General features: G+C 38.1%; 1 protein-coding gene across 11 annotated transcripts in view; it reads left to right on the top strand.

Annotated features, from left to right (window-relative positions):
• Positions 1-21487, top strand: part of LOC122556611 (rho GTPase-activating protein 26-like) — a 241669-nt gene that overhangs the window by 82479 nt on the left and 137703 nt on the right. For all 11 annotated transcript variants that reach the window (XR_006313586.1, XM_043703510.1, XM_043703505.1 and 8 more), the window contains exons 5-8: positions 9658-9768; positions 10344-10448; positions 18708-18837; positions 20890-20990. Coding sequence is in view for 10 of the 11 variants with exons in the window: in XM_043703510.1 (XP_043559445.1) it covers positions 9658-9768; positions 10344-10448; positions 18708-18837; positions 20890-20990 (447 nt within the window). In the remaining variant the exon portion in view is untranslated. The remainder of the gene's footprint in view (positions 1-9657; positions 9769-10343; positions 10449-18707; positions 18838-20889; positions 20991-21487) is intronic.

Here is a 21487-nt window from a genome sequence, read left to right as displayed (position 1 = left end):
TTCGATGTTTCGGGCATAAGCCCTTCTTCAGGAGAGTTCAGGTCAACATATTCCAACTGAGACAAAGGATAAGACCAACAAATCTTGTATATCCCTTGATATCTAGGGCTCACAAGATTGGATAAAGAAGAAAAGGGAGGCTTATGTCAGATACTGAGAGCTCACACAGAAGGAACCCTAGAGAACTACAGAATATGCAAGGGTGAATTGGGGGAGCAAAAAGGGAGCAAGAAAGAATAACAGGTGAAAAAAAGGAAATTATTTTACAAGTACATTAAGGATCAAAGAATAGCCAAGTGAAGAGTCGGGCCCATGAAGAACAGTGATAATTCATGTGTGGAGCCAGAGGACTAATTAGAAATATAAATGAATACTTTGTGTTGGTATTAATGAGAGGGATGTTGTTGGTACAGAAATCTGAGAGAAGGGCTGAGATATATTTGAAATTAGCATAAACAGAGAGGAGGTTTGAGTAGTCTGGCAGGCTTAAAGGTAGACAAATCTCCAGGCCAGAAGAAATGTATCCATGCCATTACGAGTGTCAAGAAATAAGAACACTGGCAATAATTTTCAATTCCTCTCTGGCGAGAGAAGAGGTGCCAGAGGATTGGAGGACAGTCAATGCGGTGCTGCTATTCAAAAAGGGAGTAAGGGATAAACCCGGGAAACTACAGATCAGTCTAACTTCTGTGGCAGGGAAAGTTTTGGATGCAATTCTGACTGACCGAATTAATCTGTACTTGGAGTAGCAGGAACTAAACGAGAATGGTTGGTTTTGTTAAGGGGAGGTCGTGTCTGACCAACTTGATTGAATTTGTTGAAGAGGTAAGCAAGTGCTAGATGAGGGCAGTGCATCTGATGTAGTCTACTTGGACTTCAGCAAGGCTTTTGACAAGGTCTCACATGGGAGACTGATATCAAAGGTAAGAACCTTGGGAATCCAAAGGAATTTTGCAAGCTGGATCTAGAATTGGCTCAGTGGCAGGAAGCAGAAGATGATGATAAGGAGTGTTTTTGTTACTGGAAACCTGTGTCCAGTGGGAATCTGCAGGGATTGGTATTTAGGACCCTTGGTATTAGTAGTATACATAAATGATTTAGACTTGAATTTAGGAGGGTTGATCAATAAATTTACTGATTATACAAAAATTGGTGGGGTGGTAAATAGTGAGAAAGTTAGCCTTAGGTGACTGGATGATAAACAGGCAGCGACTAGTGAGGCACTGCAGGTACTACGACCTCAGCTCATTATAAAATATGTTAATGATTTAGATGAGGGAACTAAGTGCAATACATCAAAATTTGCACAGGACACACAGCATGGTTGGAAGAGTTAACTCTGAGCAGGATGCAGAGATGTCGTGTGATTTGGACAGGCTGAGTTAGAGGGCAAATACATGGTAGATGCTGTATCATATGGGTAAATGTGAGGATATCCACTTTGTTAGCAAAAATATGAATATCTATAAATTGAGAGACCTGGGTGTTCTCGTGTACCAGTCACTGAAAGTAAGCGCAGAGGACTACAAAGAAAGCAAATGGAATGTTGGCCCTTGTAATGAAAGGATTTGAGTATAGAAACAATGATATCTTGCTACAATGGACTAGTGTTATCACTAGTCTATTAACCAAGAGACCCAGCTAATTTCCTGGCGACCTGTGTTCAAATCCAGCCATGGCAGAGGGTGGAATTTGAATTCAATAAAATCTGGAATTTAGAGTCGATAATGACTATAAAACTGTTACTGATTGTCAGAAAGCCCATCTAGTTTATTAATGTCCTTCAGAGAAGGAAATCTGTCATCCTTACCTGATCCAGCCTGCATGTGAATCCAGATCCACAGCAACGTAGTTGACTCTCAACTGCCCGATGGGCAATAAATACTGGCCAGGCCAGCAATGTCCACCTCCAGTGAATGAACACCAGATAAAATTCTACAGCATAATAGTGAGGCCACACCTGGAATATTGTGTACAGTTTTGGTCTCCTTATCTGAGGAAGAATGTTCTTGGTGTTGAAGGAACGCAAGAAAGATTTATTAAGTTGATTCCTGGGATGGCAAGGCTGACGTATGGAGAGAGATTGAATTTGTTAGTATTGTATTCACTGGAGCTTAGAAGAATTAGAGGGGGTATCATAGAAGCCTAAAAACTTCTAACGGGACTAAGGATAATCCAAAGAGATTTCTACAAGTACATTAAGAGCAAGAGAGCAACTAGAGAGAGAGTAGGGCCCCTTAAAGATCAAAGAGGTAATCTGTGTTAAACCTCAGAAGATGAGAAACCTATTAAATGAATATTTTGCATCAATTTTTACTGTGGAGAAAGAAATGAGGCTCGAGAACTCCAGGAAATAAATATTATTATTGTGAAAACAGTTCACATTACAGAAGAGGAAGTGCTGGAGGTCTTAGTAAATATAAAGGTAGGTAAATCTTCAGAACTGGATCAAATACATCCCAGGACTTTGTGGGAGGTTAGGGAGGAAATTGCAGGGCTCCTTTCAGAAATATTTGTATCATGTATAAATATGGTGAGTAACAAATGACTGGAGAGTGGCAAATGTTGTGCCTTTGTTTAACAAGGGATGTAAAGAGAAGCCTGGGTACTATTGACCTGTGAGTCTGACTTCAGTTGTGGGTAAGTTATTGGAAGTGATTACGAAAATAGAATTATGTGCATATGGAGAGGCAAGGCATGATTAGGAATAGTCTACATGGTTTTGTGTGTGGGAAACAGTGTCTCTCAAACTTGTTTGAGTTTTTTGAGGAAATAACCAAGAAGATTGATGAGGGCAGAGCTGGTAATCATTATTTATTTGGACTTTAGTAAAGCCTTTGACAAGGTTCCCCATGGTAGAAGTTAGATTACATGGGTTTCAGGCTGAGCTTGCCAATTGGATGCAAAATTAGCTGAGCGACAGGAGACAGAGTTTGAAAATGGAGAGTTGTTTTTCGAACTGGAGACCTTGACCAGCAGTGTTTCACAGGGCTTGGTGCTGGGTCTACTTTTTGCTTGTCATTTATATGAATGATTTAGATGAGAATATAGAAGTATTGTTAGTAAGTTTGCGGATTACACCAAAATTGGTGGTATAGTGAACGGTGAAGAAGGTTATCAAAAATTACAAAGAGATTTTCATCAATTGGGTCAATGGCTGAAGAGTGCCAAATGGAGTTTAATTTGGATAAATGCAAAATATTACGTTTTGGTAAAACAAACAAAAACTAGACTTACACAATTAAAAGTAGGGCCTTAGGCAGTGTTCAAAATCTATGGTGCTGGAAAAGCACAGCCAGTCAGGCAGCATCTGAGGAGCAGGAGAGTCGATGTTTTGAGCATTGGCTCTTCACGTTCCTGATGAAGAGCTTATGCTTGAAATATTAACTCTCCAACTCCTTGGATGTTGCCTGACCGGCTGTGCTTTTCCAGCACCACACGTTTTGACATTGATCTCCAGCATCTGCAATCCTCACTTTCTTCTTGGGCAGTGTTGTAGAACTAGACCTAGATATTCAGGTACATAATCTTTGAAGTTTGCATCACATAAGGTGATTAAGAAGGCATTTTGTATGCTTGCCTTCATTGCTCAGACTTTTAAATGTAGGATATTATGTTGAGGTTGTGCAGAATGTTGGTAAGGCCTCTTCTAGAGTATTGTATCCAGTTCTGGTCACCCTGTTATAGGAGAGGGTCCAGAAAAGATTTACCACGATGTTACCAACAATGGAGAGTTTGATTGATTGATATGGATAGGCTGGGATTTTTTCACTGGAGCATAGGAGGTTGAGAGGTGACCTTATAGAGGTTTATAAAATAATAATGGGTATAGATAAGGTGTCTTTTCCCTAAGGTGTGGGATTTCAAGATGAGGGCACATTTTTAAAGTGAAACAAAGATTTTATAAAGACATATAAGCAATTTTTTAACACAGAGTGATTTGTGTGTAGAATGAACTTTCAGAGGAAGCGGTGGATATGGCTACACATATGACATTTGAAAGACATTTAGATAAGTACATGAATAAGAAATGTTTGGAGGAATATGGGCCAAGTGTAGATAGGTGGGACTAGTTTAGTTTGGGATTAGGCTCGGCATGGGTTGTTTGGACTGAAGGGCCTGTTTCCATGCTGTTACTCTATGACAAGGATAGTTAGATATACAAAAGATGTGCCAGGTGGTGGATCCGGAAGGGTATCAAGGGTTATAAGGAGATGGCAGGAGAATGGGGCTGAGACACTTAACCATCATGATCGAATAGTGGAACAAACTCAATGGGTCAAATGATTTGAGTGGATAGAGATGAACCAGTAGATGTGTTGTATTTAGACTTCTAAAAACAGTGGCATAGTGGTTCAGTGGTTGGCATTGCTGCCTCACACCGCCAGGGACCCAAGTGTTTGACAAGGTTAAGTCTTAAGTTAAGAGCCCATCATTTTGGAGGTAATATATTGACATGGATAGACAATTGGCTTACAGGTAGGAAACAACAAATGAGGAAAAGGGATTCTTTACTGGTTAGCGACTTGTAATCAGTGGGGTTTGACAGGGATCAGTGCTTGAACTGCAGTTGTTTTAAATATATATTAATAACTTAGCAAATGTGTTGCAGCCAAATTTGCAGATGACACAATAGGTGGAAAGGCAGATTGTGAGAGGAATATAAGCAGTTTAGAGATCTATTGATAAATTAACTAAGTGGGGAAAAGTTGTCAATTAGGAATTTAATGTGGGAAAATGTGAAGTTTCATTTTGAAAGGGAGAACAAAGAAACAATATTATTTAAAGAAAAATGCAGAAAGCTGCAACTCAGTCTTGGAGAGTACTTGTGCATGAAACACAGAAAGCAAGCATACATGTGCAGCAAATAATCAGGAAAGCTAATTGAATTATAGAATTTCTACAGTGTGGAAGCAGGCCATTCAGTCCACACCAACTCTTCAAAAAGCATCCAACCAAGACGCTCCCACCACCTCCCATCCCTGTAATTCTCTATTTCCCATGGCCAATCCACCCAGCTTGCACATCTCCAGTCACTATGGGCAGTTTTGCATTGCCAATTCACCTAAACTGCATATCTTTGGATTGTGGGAGGAAACTGGAGCAGCAGAAGAAACCCAAGCAGACACAGGTGTGCAAACTCCACTCACTCACCTGAAGGTGGAATTGAACTTGAGGCCCTGGCGCTGTGAGGCAACAGTGTTAACCACTGTGCCACAGGAATGTTGACCCTTATTTCAAAAGGGTTGGTGTGAAGAGTAGAGAAGTATTTTTACAACTGAACAAGGTGCTGGAGTATTGTGAGCAGTTTTGGTCCCCTTATTGAAGGAAAGATCTAATTTCATTGGAGGCAGTTAAGAGAAGGATCACTCAGGTGACCCCTGGTATGGAGCGATCACCTTTATAAGCAAAAGCTAAACAAGTGGGAATCTATTTGCTGGAATTTTGAAGAATTAGGGATGATCTTATTGAAAAATAGAGAGTGCTTAAGGGGCCTAGCAGGATAAATAATGAGAGGATATCTCCCCTTGTAGGAGATTTAGGATTGAGGGCATTGTCTCAAGACAATTAAAGATTGAGATGAGGAGGAACTTTTGAGGGTTGAATGCCTTTGGATCTCCTCGCCACAGAAAGCTGTGGGGGCAGAATCTTTATATATATTTAGAGCTGAGATAGATGTTTGATCGTTAGGGGAATCCAGTGGTATGGAGATATGGCAGGAAAGTAGATGCAAGGAATTTTGAATCAGCTATGATCTTACTGAATGGCAGAGCAGGCTTGAAGGGTCAAAAAGCCTACTCTTATTCTTTTCTCTTACAGCCTTGTAGAAAGTGGTTGAGGTCAAAACGTGTTTTGAAGAACGGGGTAGATATAGCTTTGGTTGCTAAAGACCTCAAGGGTTTAGGGGGAGAATGGAAGTAGCTTGATCAATCATTATCATACTGAGTGGCAGAGCAGGCTCGATGAGTTTAATGGCTTACTCATACTACTGTCTGTGTTTCTGAAATATAGATGGCAATCAGTGGCAAATAGAATTCTGTCTAAATGTGAGGTAATGCACTTGGGCAGGGCAAACAAAACAAGGGAAGACATGATGAACAGTTGGATCCTAAGGATCAGAGAGACCTTGATGTGCATGTCATCCAGTCCTTAATGTCACAGAATAGGTAGATAAAGTGGTTTAAAAAGGCATTTGGAATATTGAGCAGGGAGGTTATGCTGGAATTGTATAAAAAGTTGGTTAGCCCAATAGATTATTATGTGTAGTTTTGGAATCCATATGTTGGAAGGATGTGATTGCGCTGGAAAGGGTGCAGAGAAAATTCACCAGGATGTTGGAGAGATTTGGTTATGAAGAGAGGTTGCCCAGATTGAGATTTTTTTTCCTTTGATCAGAGGAGACTGAGAGTGAGGGGGATAAGTGATTAAGATGTATGAAACTGAAGGGCGTAGATAGGGTAGACAGGAAGAAACCTTTCTTCTTGGCAGAACGATCAATAATCAGAGAACTTAGATTTCAGTTAAAGGCCAGGAAATTTCAAGGGGCTGTGAGAAAGCGTTTTTTTGACCCAGAGGATAGTGGGAATTTGGAACTCACTGTCTGTAATGAAGTCTTCGTAATACTTAAAATATGAAGTGCTGAAAAATGGGATTAGAATCATTTAGATGGAGGTTTTTGACCAGCCCAGATTTGATGGGTCATGCTGAAGAGTTCTAAAATCTATGATTCCATCTGAGTTTGACTAAGCTCCCCCATGCTACCATCCCCACTCCCCCACTCTGACTATGCTTATCTGCATGCCAACAGCGAAGTTGTGCAGGGCTGACTGAATATCTTCATCTGTACTATGAATAAAGATGAAAAGCAGTGAAATTTGCAGTGCAAAAACTTACATTTAAACCATACCAATAACATCCTTCGGTACTTCACCGGAACATTATCAAGCAAGACTTGATACCAAAGCATTATGTTAGGATAGATATCAGTAATCTTGAAGATAAATTTTAAGGAACCCCTTGGAGAATACAAAACTAAAATAACTGAAAAGGTTTAGGGATGAAATTTCAAAGTTGAGTGAAGGATATTGGAGATATCGAAAGAGGTCAGAATTGGAGGAATTCTGATTTCTCTGAGGCTACGGAGAGAGGAATGTTAGTCCACTGGATCACTTGAGCGATTTGAACATTAGAAAACTTTTAATTCACGGCGTTGTTAGTACTTGGAGACATTGTAGTTCAGCAAGCAGAGGAGTGTTATGGATCAGGCCAGAACCCTTCAAACCATTTCAGAGAAGAAGCCCAGACCCTAACTTTGCTATTGTTTTCAGCATATGTAAAGTGGATATTCCAGGAGTGATGCAACTGGTCAAACCATTGCGTTTTAAACAAAACATAATTAATTTACAAGATTACTGAATGAAACACAAAGAAAACAGAACAGAATTTAGAATAACTTGACCTATCTGAAAACCCAATAGATTGTCCCAACTTAATGATGCTGTTCCAAATACCTGCAACAATCCTCATAACCACCCCATGGCAAAAAAGGAGAAATCAAACACAGAAGAGATATCAGAGAGAAATGGCAGTGAGATTCAACATGAAACACCTTCCATGTAGGTGTTTCTTGGACCAGCAGTCTCAAAACAACTGACTGCTTTCAGAGGACAGCCAGACTGTTAAAAACCAAACCCAAGAAAGCTGAGCTGTGACAACTGGCCACTCCCCTTTCATTCCACAAGTGTATTTTTTTAAACCTTTTTCACTGAGGCAGTATCTGTTAGCTATAATCAGATTGGCCCTAAAACTGTTGTAACCTAGACTTTTTGGATTTGCTGCTTTTACAACCTCTCTGGGGGGAAAAAGAGCCAAGGACGACATAACCATGTTAAAGGAGCAGCATCGTCACAGGAGTGATGGGTACCCATGCTCCACAAGACTAGCCATTAATAATTAAGCTCCTTTTACATGAATGCAATAAGTGCACAATCTCTTTAGTACAGCATTCTATTGCAGGTTTATTGGAAATCAAAATGTTGTAACTAGCAAATTTTCATTGGTCATCAGTTGCAGACATGGCTGTGTTGACACTTTCTCTGCTGTACACTAATTTTAGTTGCAAACACTTTTTTTTTATATGCCTTACAGATAAGTGTATATTTATTTCCTTAGAAATAAATACTTCCTTTCCTTATTTTCAAATTTTATCAAGGTTAAGTATTTAATAATTAAAAGACAATCTGTGTGTTTCATCTTAATTTTCCTGCCAACAAATGCAACTTATGTGTGCACCATGTGAAAAAAATAGAAGCTTACATTTATAAAAATATCTTTCATGACTATCAGATCTTTCAAAGTGCTTTGTAGGCAATGATATCCTTCTGAGGTGACTTCACTGTAATGCATGAAATAATGGAACCGTTTTTCAAACAGCAAGTTCTCGCAAACTTCAATGTTATAATGACATGGCAATCTTTTTTATGATGTTGGCTGAGAGAGAAGTATTGCCCTGGACCCAGGATTAAGTGATACTGTGGAGTTAATTAAGATCACACGCCAAGGGACATTGTCTCCTCCTTGTTTTTAACGTTCATTAATATAAGCTGCAGTTAGTTATATTTGAGTTTCCAGTTAGCCAATAATACCACATTGAATTCCATTTGCCAAAGATTTGCAAAATTCTCTGAATCTGTTTATGTTCCTTTATCACTTTGTTATCATCTGATTAACTCTATGTACCTGTTAATGTCGCAAATAAATGTGGATAAACAATTCTGTTTCTCCATTCTAGATCATTCATATTTATGAAAGAAAAGTATAGATCCCAGGGGAATCTCATTTCTCGCACACTTGGTTTCCTATATCCTGAACCAATTACAAGAATTTCTTCTATCTTCTTTCAATTTGCAAATTTTTTTATTATATCATACACCTTCAGGAGGTCCATGTAGGCAGTATCTATGTTGCTTTCTTAACTATAGTGATAAAAATTAACTCAAAATTTTAAACTAGATTAGGGTTACCTGCTTTACCACTGTTAAAATCCACAGACAATCAGTTCACACTTGCCCAATTGCTGTGTCACTGTCATTTATAATGAAGTTAAAAATCTCAAGTCCAACCGGTTTATTTGGAAGGACTAGCTTTCGGGGCAGTGCTCCTTCATTAGGTAGCTGTGGAGCAGGATCATGAGAGACAGAATTTATAGCAAATGATTATAGTATCATGCAACTGGAACAATATATTGTTCACTCTATTGATTCAGTTGCATGACACTGAGGTCTTTTGCTGTAAATTGTGTCTTATGATCCTGCTCAACAGCTGCCTGATGAAGGAGCAGTGCTCCAAATGTTAGTACTTCCAAATAACCTTGTGTGATTTTTAACTTTGTCCACCCAGTCCAACACCAGCATCTCCACATCATTTATGAAGTAGTCATGGAAGTCCTTTCCAATTGATAAATCGCAGGTCTGTCATCATCTGGTTTCTCTCATCCCCCTTCTTGAATGATGGGGTGATTTCACATTTGGAATAAAGTGCTTAACCTAAAAAATGAATCTGCTTTGAGGTTGGTAACTGCAGTTCTGTTGATTTCTGTACTGTATTGAGTTCTGATGTTGACTTTGGTTTCTAGAAATGTTTTGCTTTGACTTACAGGCAGACAGTCAGGTTGATGTCGTCCGACAGCACTTCTACGAAGTGTCACTGGAATATGTATTCAGAGTGCATGAAGTGCAAGAACGAAAGATGTTTGAGTTTGTGGAACCAGTAGGTGAACAGTTTAAATTACACTGGCTTATAGTACTGACTCTCTGCGGGTTTAAGATATCTCTTAAGTGTCTGTCTTCGAGGTCCCTGGTGTTTGACAATTCCAAAGCCACAGAGTTTATGTTCCTACAAGTTACTTGATTCAAATGAATATTCCAAATTTGAAGGTCAGTTTACCACCAGTTTTCAATTTGCATTGTTATATCTTGTTGATTCACATGTCTGTGTTTCCTCTGCGATTATGTTCGTATTTTTGTTATCGCATCTTCCTGATTTTGAGATTCCTATCTCGAAATTTTACATATATGTGCATCTAACCTTTGACAGCCTGTTGTCCTGTTCAGTCTCTCAGATTACATGGATTACTTTCCATTTAAAATTGTAATAATGTTTATTGCTGTTTTAATGAGCCAATAAATTAAGGGTATGCTGTTAAATATTGCATTAACTGGCTACTGTGATTTCTTGAATCTGCTGACTAGCAGCCAAGTGAAAAATGTATTGAATTCAGTATGACATTTGATGAAGACAAAAATTCATGGTTAATGATTGCCTTATTTGATTTTTTTATACAGTTGCTTGCATTCTTGCAAGGACTCTTCACATTTTATCATCATGGCTATGAACTGGCAAAAGACTTTGGACATTTTAAAACTCCACTTCAGATCAGCATTCAGAATGTAAGTAAAGAAGTGAATTTCTCCCATCCACACATATTAGGAGAAATTCCAGCAACAAATTTTTACCTATAATCTCTGTAATTAGTTTAATGTTTCTCTCATTCTTTGCACATTCATGCCACAAATTCAAGTTGAAAAGTAGCCATCAAAACAAACGAAAGTTAAAGAAGGACATTGTTTGTTTTAAATCTTCAGATGCTGTCGTTCAGGTTACTGCTGACAAAGAAAAGGAATCAGCACTCTTAATTTTTGGGGGGTTTGTGACTGGACGACTTCTTGTTAGGAGATACTAGAAATATATACAAAACAAAAGCTGTGCATTAGGTTTTCTGTGCAGTGGACAGGACATGGACGTCACCCCCACCCCTTGAAGCTATGTAGCAGAATGACCCTACATAGCTTAATTAGTTTCCCGTCTTACATTATTGAAAATCTAGCTAGATTTTATTAAAGTGTTCTTGTGTTTTACAATCTCCTGTCATCATTGACTTGTTCGAAGTTGATTTATTTTTATCATCTAAAATGCATTCTTTAAATTCCATACAATGCAAATTCATTTAGATTGCACAACCCATTAGTAAATCTATCTAAGGAAGGAAGTAATTCTATCCAGAAATAATCACTTTTTCCCGAAGGTCTAGAACTTTGCTGTCCCTTCAGTCTATTTGATATTTCATAGTCAAAGGAATTGGAAGTTCCAATTAAGCATTTAAATTTAGTAAAGGTGAAATTAGATGACCAGTTTCTTTCTGGCATATTAAGCCTAATGTGGAAAGTGATACACTATTGTCATATATATTAATAATACTGATAGAATGTAAAATTCTATTCCTGATCACATTGCTAAGGTCAGGTCAGGTCAGATCAAATTTGAAGGAAAGCTCATGCACAGCAATAAATTATGATTGTAACTGTTTGAGTTGTCTTTCTTTTGTATCATCTTGGAAAAGGCATATGAATGAGGAGTGTACAGTTCACTCCAGTCAGTGTCTGAAGTATCTGGGCTTCATATTGGTTTAACTGAATCAACTTAATTCTTGGATCCATCTAAGAAGGCTTTCCAATCCTGTAAACTGCCCATAGTGCTCAACAGTGTTGTTGACAAACATGTGGATTGTGCTGTTTTTAACAGAATGACCACTGGACTGCAGAAGCCAATGATCTAATGATTACTTGAAAATACAGTGGCCTACTGTACAGCAATCTAATCACTTGGAAATACTTCAATACGACAATAATGCATCTCTCATTTATAAACTTAGATTACAATTAACTGCAGTCTTTCTATTGTCTCAAAACAAAAAGGTTAAACTTAAACTTCCCTTGTGATATACTTAATAGCTCTAAGTAGCCATTATAACTTTGCAAGTTTTTTCAACCAAGCTTATGTAAAATATATGGAGTGAAATGTTGCGATGCTGGAAAATCTGAAATAAAAGCAGGACACGTTCCAAAATACTGAGCAGGCCAGGCAACATATGTGGAGAGAGAAGCACAGTTAAAGTTTTGGATTGATGATCATTCGTCATAATACCCTTTAAAATAATGGTTACAATGTTTCCATACACCATCTTCAGAATGCAATTTTCAATTTAGACATACCTTACTTTTGCCTCATTTCCATGAAACTCAGCTATAGCTTTCTTCAATATTCATGTTAGTTGGTGCTGGAATTTCAATCAGTGATGGGGAATAAGTTATGAATGTTGAAAATATAAAAATATAACCATTGGTCTTGATTTTTTGAAGCCATATGCAAAGTAGAAGTGCTACAGTTTAGTCTAACTGATGTCCAGACTAGTTAGTGCTCGAGCATTAGTCTATTCTAATGACTCTTGTATCTGCAATGAGTAAAATTTGAATTTGATTCCCTCATGAAATAAGAATTATGTTTCTTTTCAAAATTTATTTAGATTTATGACGTGTACATTTTGTATAACCATCAGATTTCATGCTTGTTGTAATAAATTTGTGTCTATGCTTCAAAAATCAAAGTTGTTTCATCTTGTTTTCTGTATCAAACAATCATTGGACAAACGTCCAATTTTAATGAGTTTCACCCAGGTCCTTATTATATTCCAGCGAGTTACAATCTAGTTATAAAAAGCAATTTGACTTTGGGGTCTTGGGAAGAGTGTAACATCGTTGACTGGTTTTAGCCCTTCAGGTGGGGTACAAATTGGATTCTGTGGGCCAAACCTTAATGTCTTGGAATCTGGCTCCCTCCAGCAAAAGTTCAGTGCATTGATCAAAGAATACACCTGATCCTATTAGCTTGGTGTAAGGGATGATGACTGCAAAATATCAAAGTTCCACAGCTGGAGTTCCTCGAGCATTGGGTCTCTGGTACTATTGATGCTGGACACTCCTTTGCCTGCCCTTTCTAGTTAGGTACACCAAAGCCAATACTATTGCTGAGTTTGGCTGGTCAAGCATCTTGTATTGAAAGAAGGATATGTGAGCAAATAATGAGTGCAATTTCAGTGGTTTGGTATGTTAATGAATATTCATTGCTTGCTGGTGAATAACTGGGAAGATAACTTGCATGAACCTTCCTGAAAACTTAATACCAAAACTTTAACCTGACTTCAAGAATCTGAAGATTGTCCTCCCATCCAATTAAGTCACGTTCCCAACTTTCTAAGTGCTCTGGCTGGACAGGAAAGATCTGCCCTATGTGGTTCTTTTCACTAATTTTGCTTCCAAAATGTATTGCTTCACAGTCTCTAAATCGGACTGCATCTGCCACTTTTGATTTCCCTGTTTGGAATGTCTGTATCCTTCAGTCGTCTTGTGTGTAAGCTGTGGGTCAGTTGGTAACACTCTTCCCCTTATTATGGTTTCATGTCCCATTGCAAGACCTAAAACTCAGATGCACTCTCAGATGCACTGTCTTCTGGATGAGATGTTAAACTGATGATCAACTTAAGGATCCAGCCTCAACAGCTCTCTATTGTAAAGAATTCCACAGATTCACCACCTACTGAGAGAAAAAAAAGATCCTTCTCATCTCTATCTTAAATGTTTGGCTCCTTAGTTTATGATTATGCCCTCCAGCTCTATACTGCCCTATGAAGGGAAATGACCTCTCTGCATGTCCCCTGCCAAGCCCCCTAAGAATTTTGCATGTTTCAATAAGGTTTCCATTTATTCTCTTCAAATCCAATGAGTACAAGCCCAACCGATGTAACCCCTCTCCCTAAGAAAATTACATCCGCACCCCAGTTTAACCCAGTGAACTTCCTCTGGAATGCCAGTATATCTTTCTTTGGATAAGGGGACCAAAATTGTCCACAGTATGCCAAATGTTGTCTGACGATTACTGACCAGACCTCCCAATTTTACACTCACTTCCCTTTGAAATAAAGGCCTACCTTCCATTTGACTTACTATTATCTGCTGAACATGGATGCTAGCTTTTTTTGATTCATGCATGAGGACACTTGAATCCCTCTCTGCTGCAGTTTTCTCAAACCTTTCCCTATTTAAATAATATTTAGCTTTCCTTAACCCTAACCTTACATTTCCCATGTTATATTCCATCTGCCAAGTTTTTTGCTCACTCACTTAACCTACCTATATCCCTGTCTGGAGTACTTGCCTTCTCACCTATTTCTTTCTGTCATCTGCAAGCAAGGCAGTGGTAATTTCACTTCCATCCTGCAAGTTATTAATATACATTGTAGATAATTGTGACCCAGCACTGATCTCTGTGGTATTCCACTAGTTACAAGTCCCATCCTGATGTTACCCCCTTATCCAAATCTCTGATTTCTATTAGTTAGCTAATCCTCTATACATGCAGCTATTACTACCAGATCTATGGGCTTTTGACTTTTTAAGTAACCTAATTTGTAGTACTTTATTAAATGCCTTTTGGAAAATCAAATATACTACATCTACTACTTCCCCTTTTACCTATGCTGCTTGATACCTCCTCAAAGAACTGGAAATTATTTATCAGGTATGATTTCCCCTTTATGAAGCCATTCCGACTCTGCTTGATTATATTAGGGTTTCCTAAATATTTTAATATTGCATCCTTTATAATAGACTCAAATGTTTTCCCAATGACAGATGTTAAGGTAACTGGCCTATGGTTAACTGTTTTTTTGTCTCCCTTTTTGAACAAGGCTGTTTTCTTGGCAGTTTTCCAATACTCTGGAATTTTTTCCAGAATCTAAGGATTCTTGGAAGATTATTTCCCGTCCATTCACTATCTCTCTAGCTACTTCCATGAAAATCCTTGGATGCAACCTGTCAGGTCTAGGGGACTAAATTACTTTTAATTAGTCATCCTAAATGTTTTCTCCAGTGAAATTTATTGAGTTTATTTTATTTCCACGTTTAGCCCCTTGATTATTTTATATTTTGTAATACTGTTATTATCCTCTACCATGAAGACTGATACCAAGTATGTATTCAACTCCCTGCCATTTCCTGTGTCTCCATTTTTTTCCCCATCATCAATCAGTAAGCGGCCTATATTCACCATTGCCTCTGTCTTTACATATTTAAAGAAGCTGTTATTACTTTTGTTACTTGCTAGTTTGCCCTCATTGTTTGTTTTCTTTTTTTTTTGTCATCTTTAGTTGGCTTTTATAACGTGCCTTAAGTCTAATTTACCACTAATCTTTATGTTGTATGATCAAAATTGGTTTATATCTTTCCTAGAATCCTGCTCCCTCATTTCAATATGTATGTGCTGTGAGTCAGAAACTTTGTTTAAAATGTCTACCATTCTTCCTCAACTATATTTTCTATGAAAGTTATTTCCCAGTATACCCCAGCCATTTCTTCCCTCATTCCCTTGTCTTTGCCCTTGTTTAGGTTTAGCAAAATTATTTCCAAGCCAAGTTTCTCCCTGTCAAACTGAATGCTACATTTTACCATTATATGGTTACTATCCCCTCTAGGATCTTTTATTTCTGAGATCATTTATTAAATATGCCTCATTATACATTATCAGGTCCAAAATAGCCCAATTCTTGGTTGGACCCACAATATATTGTATTAGGAAACTGTCCTGTACACACACTTATGAATTCTTCCTCGTAGCTAGCCCTGCCAGTTTGAGTTTCCCCATCTCTGAGGATTACACTCGCCCATGATTAATGTACTTTCTTTGTGATTTGTCCTCATTATCTTCTGGTTTATTCTGTGTTCTACTGATAGGAGCCTTAAAGACTCCTCATCCACTACTGTCTTTCACTTGTTATTTTTCACCTCTAGTATAGGTATTCAGTGTCATCTGATCCAAGATCATTTACTAATGTACTGATTCTATTTCATACTGACAAGGCCACCCTATCACCAGCCCTCCTGTTTTTTTCCTGAAGGTCACATACCTTTGAAGATTCAGTTCCCAGCTTTGTTCTCCTGTTACCATGCCTCTGTAAGGTTGTACCTATAAACCTTATTTGTGCTTCTAATTAATTTATTTTCTTCCAAATGCTAAGCACATTCAAATAAAAAGCCATTAATCCTGCCTTATTATACTTCGTTGCTTTTGCCTTCTTTTTGTATGCTTGCATACTCTGTCCCTCCTTGTCCCACTTTGGATGTGATTGTTGAAATAGGTGCTCTGCAATACCACCATATGCTTTTTATTTGCAAGCTTATATTTCCCTCGGAACATTTTGTCCCAGGACTGATGCCAGTTCTCCATGAAATGAAATACATTCCTCCAACCCCAATCAATTTATTGCTTCAACATCAGCTATTTCAACACAGTTTGTAGTGACCAGTAATTTCTGATGAGCATGGTTTTTTTATCATCTGAATTAAATCAATTATCGTTGTCCTGCTTACTCAATGTTCTTTGTTTTAACCAATGCTGTAATTTCTGAGTTTTCTTCTTTGGTTCTGCTGTTCTGTTTAATTTGGTATTATCTTGACTAATTTGCTGTAAATTTGATTCCAAATCATTGATGTAAATTAGAAGCAGCAATGGTCCCGATGCTGATCCCTAATGGCCGACTGAATGTCCCATTCTCACTTCTGCATGACTTCTCGAACAAGTGGCTGTTGTGCTCTACCATGAAGCTAATTACTTACTCATTTCCAGGTTTCAACTTGAATTTCAAAAGCTTTGAGCTCAATTAATTGCATTACAAGTAAGATGTAAGAGTCATAGAGCATATAAACAGGCTCTTCAGCCCACCATGTCTGTGCCAACCAACAAACACCAAACTATACTAATTCCATTGATCTGCACTTGGTCCATTGACCACTAAGCCCCAGCATTTTTAAGTACTCATCCAATGTTGCATGAGTATCTGCTTCCATCTCCTTCTCAGGCAACTTGTTCCGCAGATATGCCACTGTCTGGATGAAAAACATTTTTCTCCCATCTCCTGTAAACCACTTGCTCCTGATGTTAAATTATGTCCTAGAGTCTAAGACATGTGGAAAAGATTCTCACAATCTACTTTGTTTATACCTCTCATAATTCTGCATGCATCAATCAGCTCCCCCCTCAGCCTCCTCTGCACCCTCTCCAGTGCGTCCTTCTGATACTATGGCAACTAGAATACACAAATTATTCCATATTTTATGAAGCTGTATCAAGACATCCTGCTCCTATACTATGCCCCATATGCCGCCTTCACCATTCTGTCTACCTGTGCTGACATCTCCGGGGATCCATTAACTTGTACACCAGGTCCCTTTGTTTCTCAGTACTCCCTAGGCATCTACCATTCATTGTGTATATCTTCTCTTATTAACCCTCTCAAAAGGCATCACCTCAGTTAGCAGGATTAAATTCCATCTGTTATTGCTCTGCCCAATTTTAGCTGATCAATATCAGCCTGTAGTCTGAGACCATTCTTCTCATTATCAGCAACACCCCCCCCCCCCAATTCTCGTATCATCTGCAAACTTACTAATGAACGTTCTACATTCACATTCAAGTCATTAAACCAACATCACGTGTTCCAGTATTGATCCTTGTATTAGTAAGCCAAATTTGAATCCAGCTTTCCAACTTGCCTTGGATCCCATGTTCTCTTACATTTTGGACCATCCTTCCATGTGGGACCTTGCTAAAGGCTTTGGTGAAGTCCATGTAAACCAAATCAACTGCACATCCCTCAGCAATATAGTTAGTCACATTTTTAAAAAAACTCTATAAAATGAGTTGGACAGGATATCTCTAAAATATCCACCCTGATCAATACCTGCCTTTCCAATTTTTGATGAATCCTTTCATTCAGAAATTTTTCCAATAATCTCCTTATCATTGATGTCAGACTAACTGCTCGGTAATTACTTTGCCTATTCCTACTTGTTCCTTTGTTCAAAGGAACCACATTAGCTGTCCTCGATTCATCAGGCCCTTCGCCTATGGTGAGCAAAGTGTTCAAAATATCTACCAGGACCCCAGAAATCTCTTCTTTACCTCCCATAGCAGTCTGGGATAAATTTCATCAGAACATGAGGATTTAGTGCAGCTGTATCCATGCTAAATTGATGACAATCTCTTCCTTATTTATCTGAATGTGTTGTAGAACCGAACCATCCCAGTTGATGACCCTGGCTAATTCCATTGGCCCCATGCGCTTGTTGTCCCTTTGGTGTCTCAAAGGTTCCACTCTTTCATTCGTAATGCTCTTGCTCTTGGTATAAAAAGCCTTGAGGGTTTTCTTGATGCTGTCAGCCAAAGATGTTTAATGGCCCCTCTTTGTCCTCCTAATTTCCTTTTCAAGTACCTTCCTATATTTTCAAACATATAATATGTGGAAAATTGAAAACGGCTATAAATCTGAAAGTTATTTTTTGATTAGCTGAGGTGACACTTTTTGAATGTTGCTGAAGTTAACAATCAATACCTTACTTGAACCATGCATTTTTCAAATATAACATGCTACTGAATGGCAATCTGCAATGTTGGAAATGATGTTCGCCCTCAAAACAAATTGTATCCATTGTCAGTGTTGACACAACTTTTCATTTAAAAGCATATTGATGCTAATACATTTTATATTTTAAAGGAATCATTTTAGCATCTATTCTTGTATGCTACTGCTAAATAACCTCAAAGTGCTACCCCAAATTTGGGTGTTCTTTAACTGGAAAAATATTCTATATTGAATTATAATTCAAAATTCTCCAACCATATGCAACACCCATTTGGAAAGACTAAACATAAAAGTAGTTTTGGTGCTTTTACAGTTCAACAGATTAGAATACAAGAATTTTAGACCTCCATCAATAGATTTCACTCAAAGTTTTGATTATCAACTAACCTCGTTACAGACACGGGACCGTTTTGAGGGTACAAGGTCTGAAGTTGAATCATTAATGAAGAAAATGAAGGCGAACCCTCAGGAACATCAGAGCATCAGCCCATACACAATGGAGGGTTACCTCTTTGTGCAGAAAAAAAGTGAGTATTGTTACAAGACAGCGGCAAACCCTCTGTTAATTCAACCAAACCTCCAGAAAAGCTCACTTCGCCTCGTAATCTGTTAAAATATGAGGGACAGAGAACTCCAAAATCCCACTATTTAAAGAAAATAGTATCAATTTATTCTTTAACTCTAAAAGTGAACATGAAACAACAATTATTCACAGGTCAGTTCCCCTCGCCCAAATGCTTACTACCTGCCACCAACTCTATAACAAAATGCTATTCCAATAAGACACTTATTAAAATTACATTAACTTACCATATATAGCAATGTATAGGTTGTTCTCACATATAAGTTGACTTATTTTGACCAATAAATCTGGAATTTTTCATATACCTTGTGTGTAAGTAAACTCTAGTTTTGCAGGGGTCTCTTCCTGACCATATATGCAGCCTAAAAGGGCATGATTTGCACATTTTTGGTTCAAATGCAATACCTGCACCATCACATGTTACGTGCACCACTATATATTTGCGCGACACGATTTTCAAATCATTAAATTGAATATTGATAAATACATACTGTATGTATTTATTTATGTAATATTTACATACATATATTTGACCTGTGCATAAAAATATCAATGGTACGTCATGGCAGCCCTCGACCTTGTCTTCCCACTGTTGCCTCAGTTTCTTAGAAGTAGGTGTCACATACAGTTGTGCTCTGAACTTATTTGTAAAACTCTCCCCAATTCAATAATGGCCATAATTCTTTTTCTTCTTTTTCCTTTTGTTGTTTATTATTTTAGAGAGATCTGGCTCTTGTTTGTCCATTTTCTGACTCATGCCAAACATGAATTTCATGACCTCAAACAATAGCTTGTGTATAAGTCGACCCCTAATTTCAGCTTTAAAAAGTATTCAAAACTCGACCTATACACAAGTACATATGGTAATTTCAAAACCACACAGCAGCTGTCGTCTTCGGTGTCTGTCTGTCTGCCAGCTGAAGATCTCCCTGGGTCATCATCTTTCTCTTTACTGCGAATATGTTTCATATGAAAAGGTACCTTTGGTAGAGAGTGTTTCCTAATTTCTTGGATCTGTGTTGATGGCAGTTGCTCTGTCTGCAATTTTCAAAATGACTGCATTTTTATATGCCCAACATTGGATCGTCTCATTGGCTTGATGTTGGCAAAACAAATTCAAACTAGATTGGGTTTTAATATCATGGGGCGTAGAACAAAAGAAGAAAGAAAATTTTCAGCCCAGAAGCAAGTCCTTCAGCCCTCCAAGCCTGTGCCAATCCAAATTCACTGTCTAAACCTACCGCTCAATTCCTAAGCATCTGTATTCTTCTGCTCCCTACCTATGTGTGCATCTGTCCAGACATACCTTAAATGAATCCTCCGTGCCTGCCTCTACTACGCGTGTGACAACTTGTTCCAGGCACCTACTACCCTCTGTGTAAAGTACTTTCCACGTGTACTTTTCTCCTCCAACCTTGAACACTTGGCCTCTCATTATTGAATCACACCCTGGGAAAAAGCTTATCTCTATACACCCTGTCTATACCCTTCATGATTCTGTAGACCTCAATCAGGTTCCCCCCCCCTCCCCTCACCCTTTTTCTAATGAAAATAATTCTAATCTACTCAACTTCTCTTCATAGCTAGCACCTTCCGTACCAGGCAACATCTTCATAAACCTTCTCTGCACCCTCTCCAAAGCATCTACATCCTTTTGGTAATGTGGCATAATTTAAAATGGTTAAATTTGAATTGTTGTCAAAACAGCAACCAACTCTGGTATCCATTTCACAGCCAAATGTTACATATTTTTAATTTTCCAGTATACTTTGAGACTGCCATCTAGTCATCTCACACAGGTACTTGTAAGCTCTTAGTTCAGAACAGCGTTCACTCTCTGTTAAAGGTACAGTACATGCCTTTAACTACTTTATGGTATAAGCACATCTTTTAATATGTAGATGCCACCAATGGTTTGGAAAATTCTTTAAATGTTTATCTGATATTGAGCAAGTTTACTTTTGAATACTTAAATAAAGAAAGAATCCTTTTCTAGGTCCTTTTGGATCCAGTTGGGTGAAGCACTACTGCACGTATCAAAAAGAAGCCAAGAAGGTTACAATGGTGCCATTTGACCAAAAAACTGGAGGAAAAATAGTATGTTTTACTTTGGTTTGACTGTAAAATTGACTTAAAAATTCAACTACAAATGAAAGGTGAAGCTGAGCTCTGACAGAATGGTCTTCAAATGATGATAAGATATACATATATCTGTATTTTAACAATAGAATTAAAGGACTTCTACTTCTGAGTAATTTTAGTAACATGTAGGTTGCAGGTGCTGATGTTAAATAAATGTACACATTTAGGGGAAGCTGTAGTTTTGCAGTAATACTTTGGGAGTAGTAATTTGCAGGCTAATTATCTGAGGATAATCCCATGGTGGTAAATGGTAAAATTTGAATTCAACAAAATAACCGGAATGAAAAGCTAACTTAATGCTACCATACGGTCACTTCTGATTACTGTACAAATCCATCTGGTTCACTAATACCATCCTTAACTTGCCTATAACTCCATATCGACGCCAGTGTGGTTGACTTTTAGCTGCCCCATATCCCAGAAAATAGTAATAAAAATGAGCATACTTCTCA

Source organism: Chiloscyllium plagiosum, chromosome 14, assembly GCF_004010195.1.
Source record: "Chiloscyllium plagiosum isolate BGI_BamShark_2017 chromosome 14, ASM401019v2, whole genome shotgun sequence".
Lineage (NCBI taxonomy): Eukaryota > Metazoa > Chordata > Chondrichthyes > Orectolobiformes > Hemiscylliidae > Chiloscyllium > Chiloscyllium plagiosum.
Note: the sequence above shows the minus strand (reverse complement) of the source record. Positions and strands in the feature narration are given on the sequence as shown.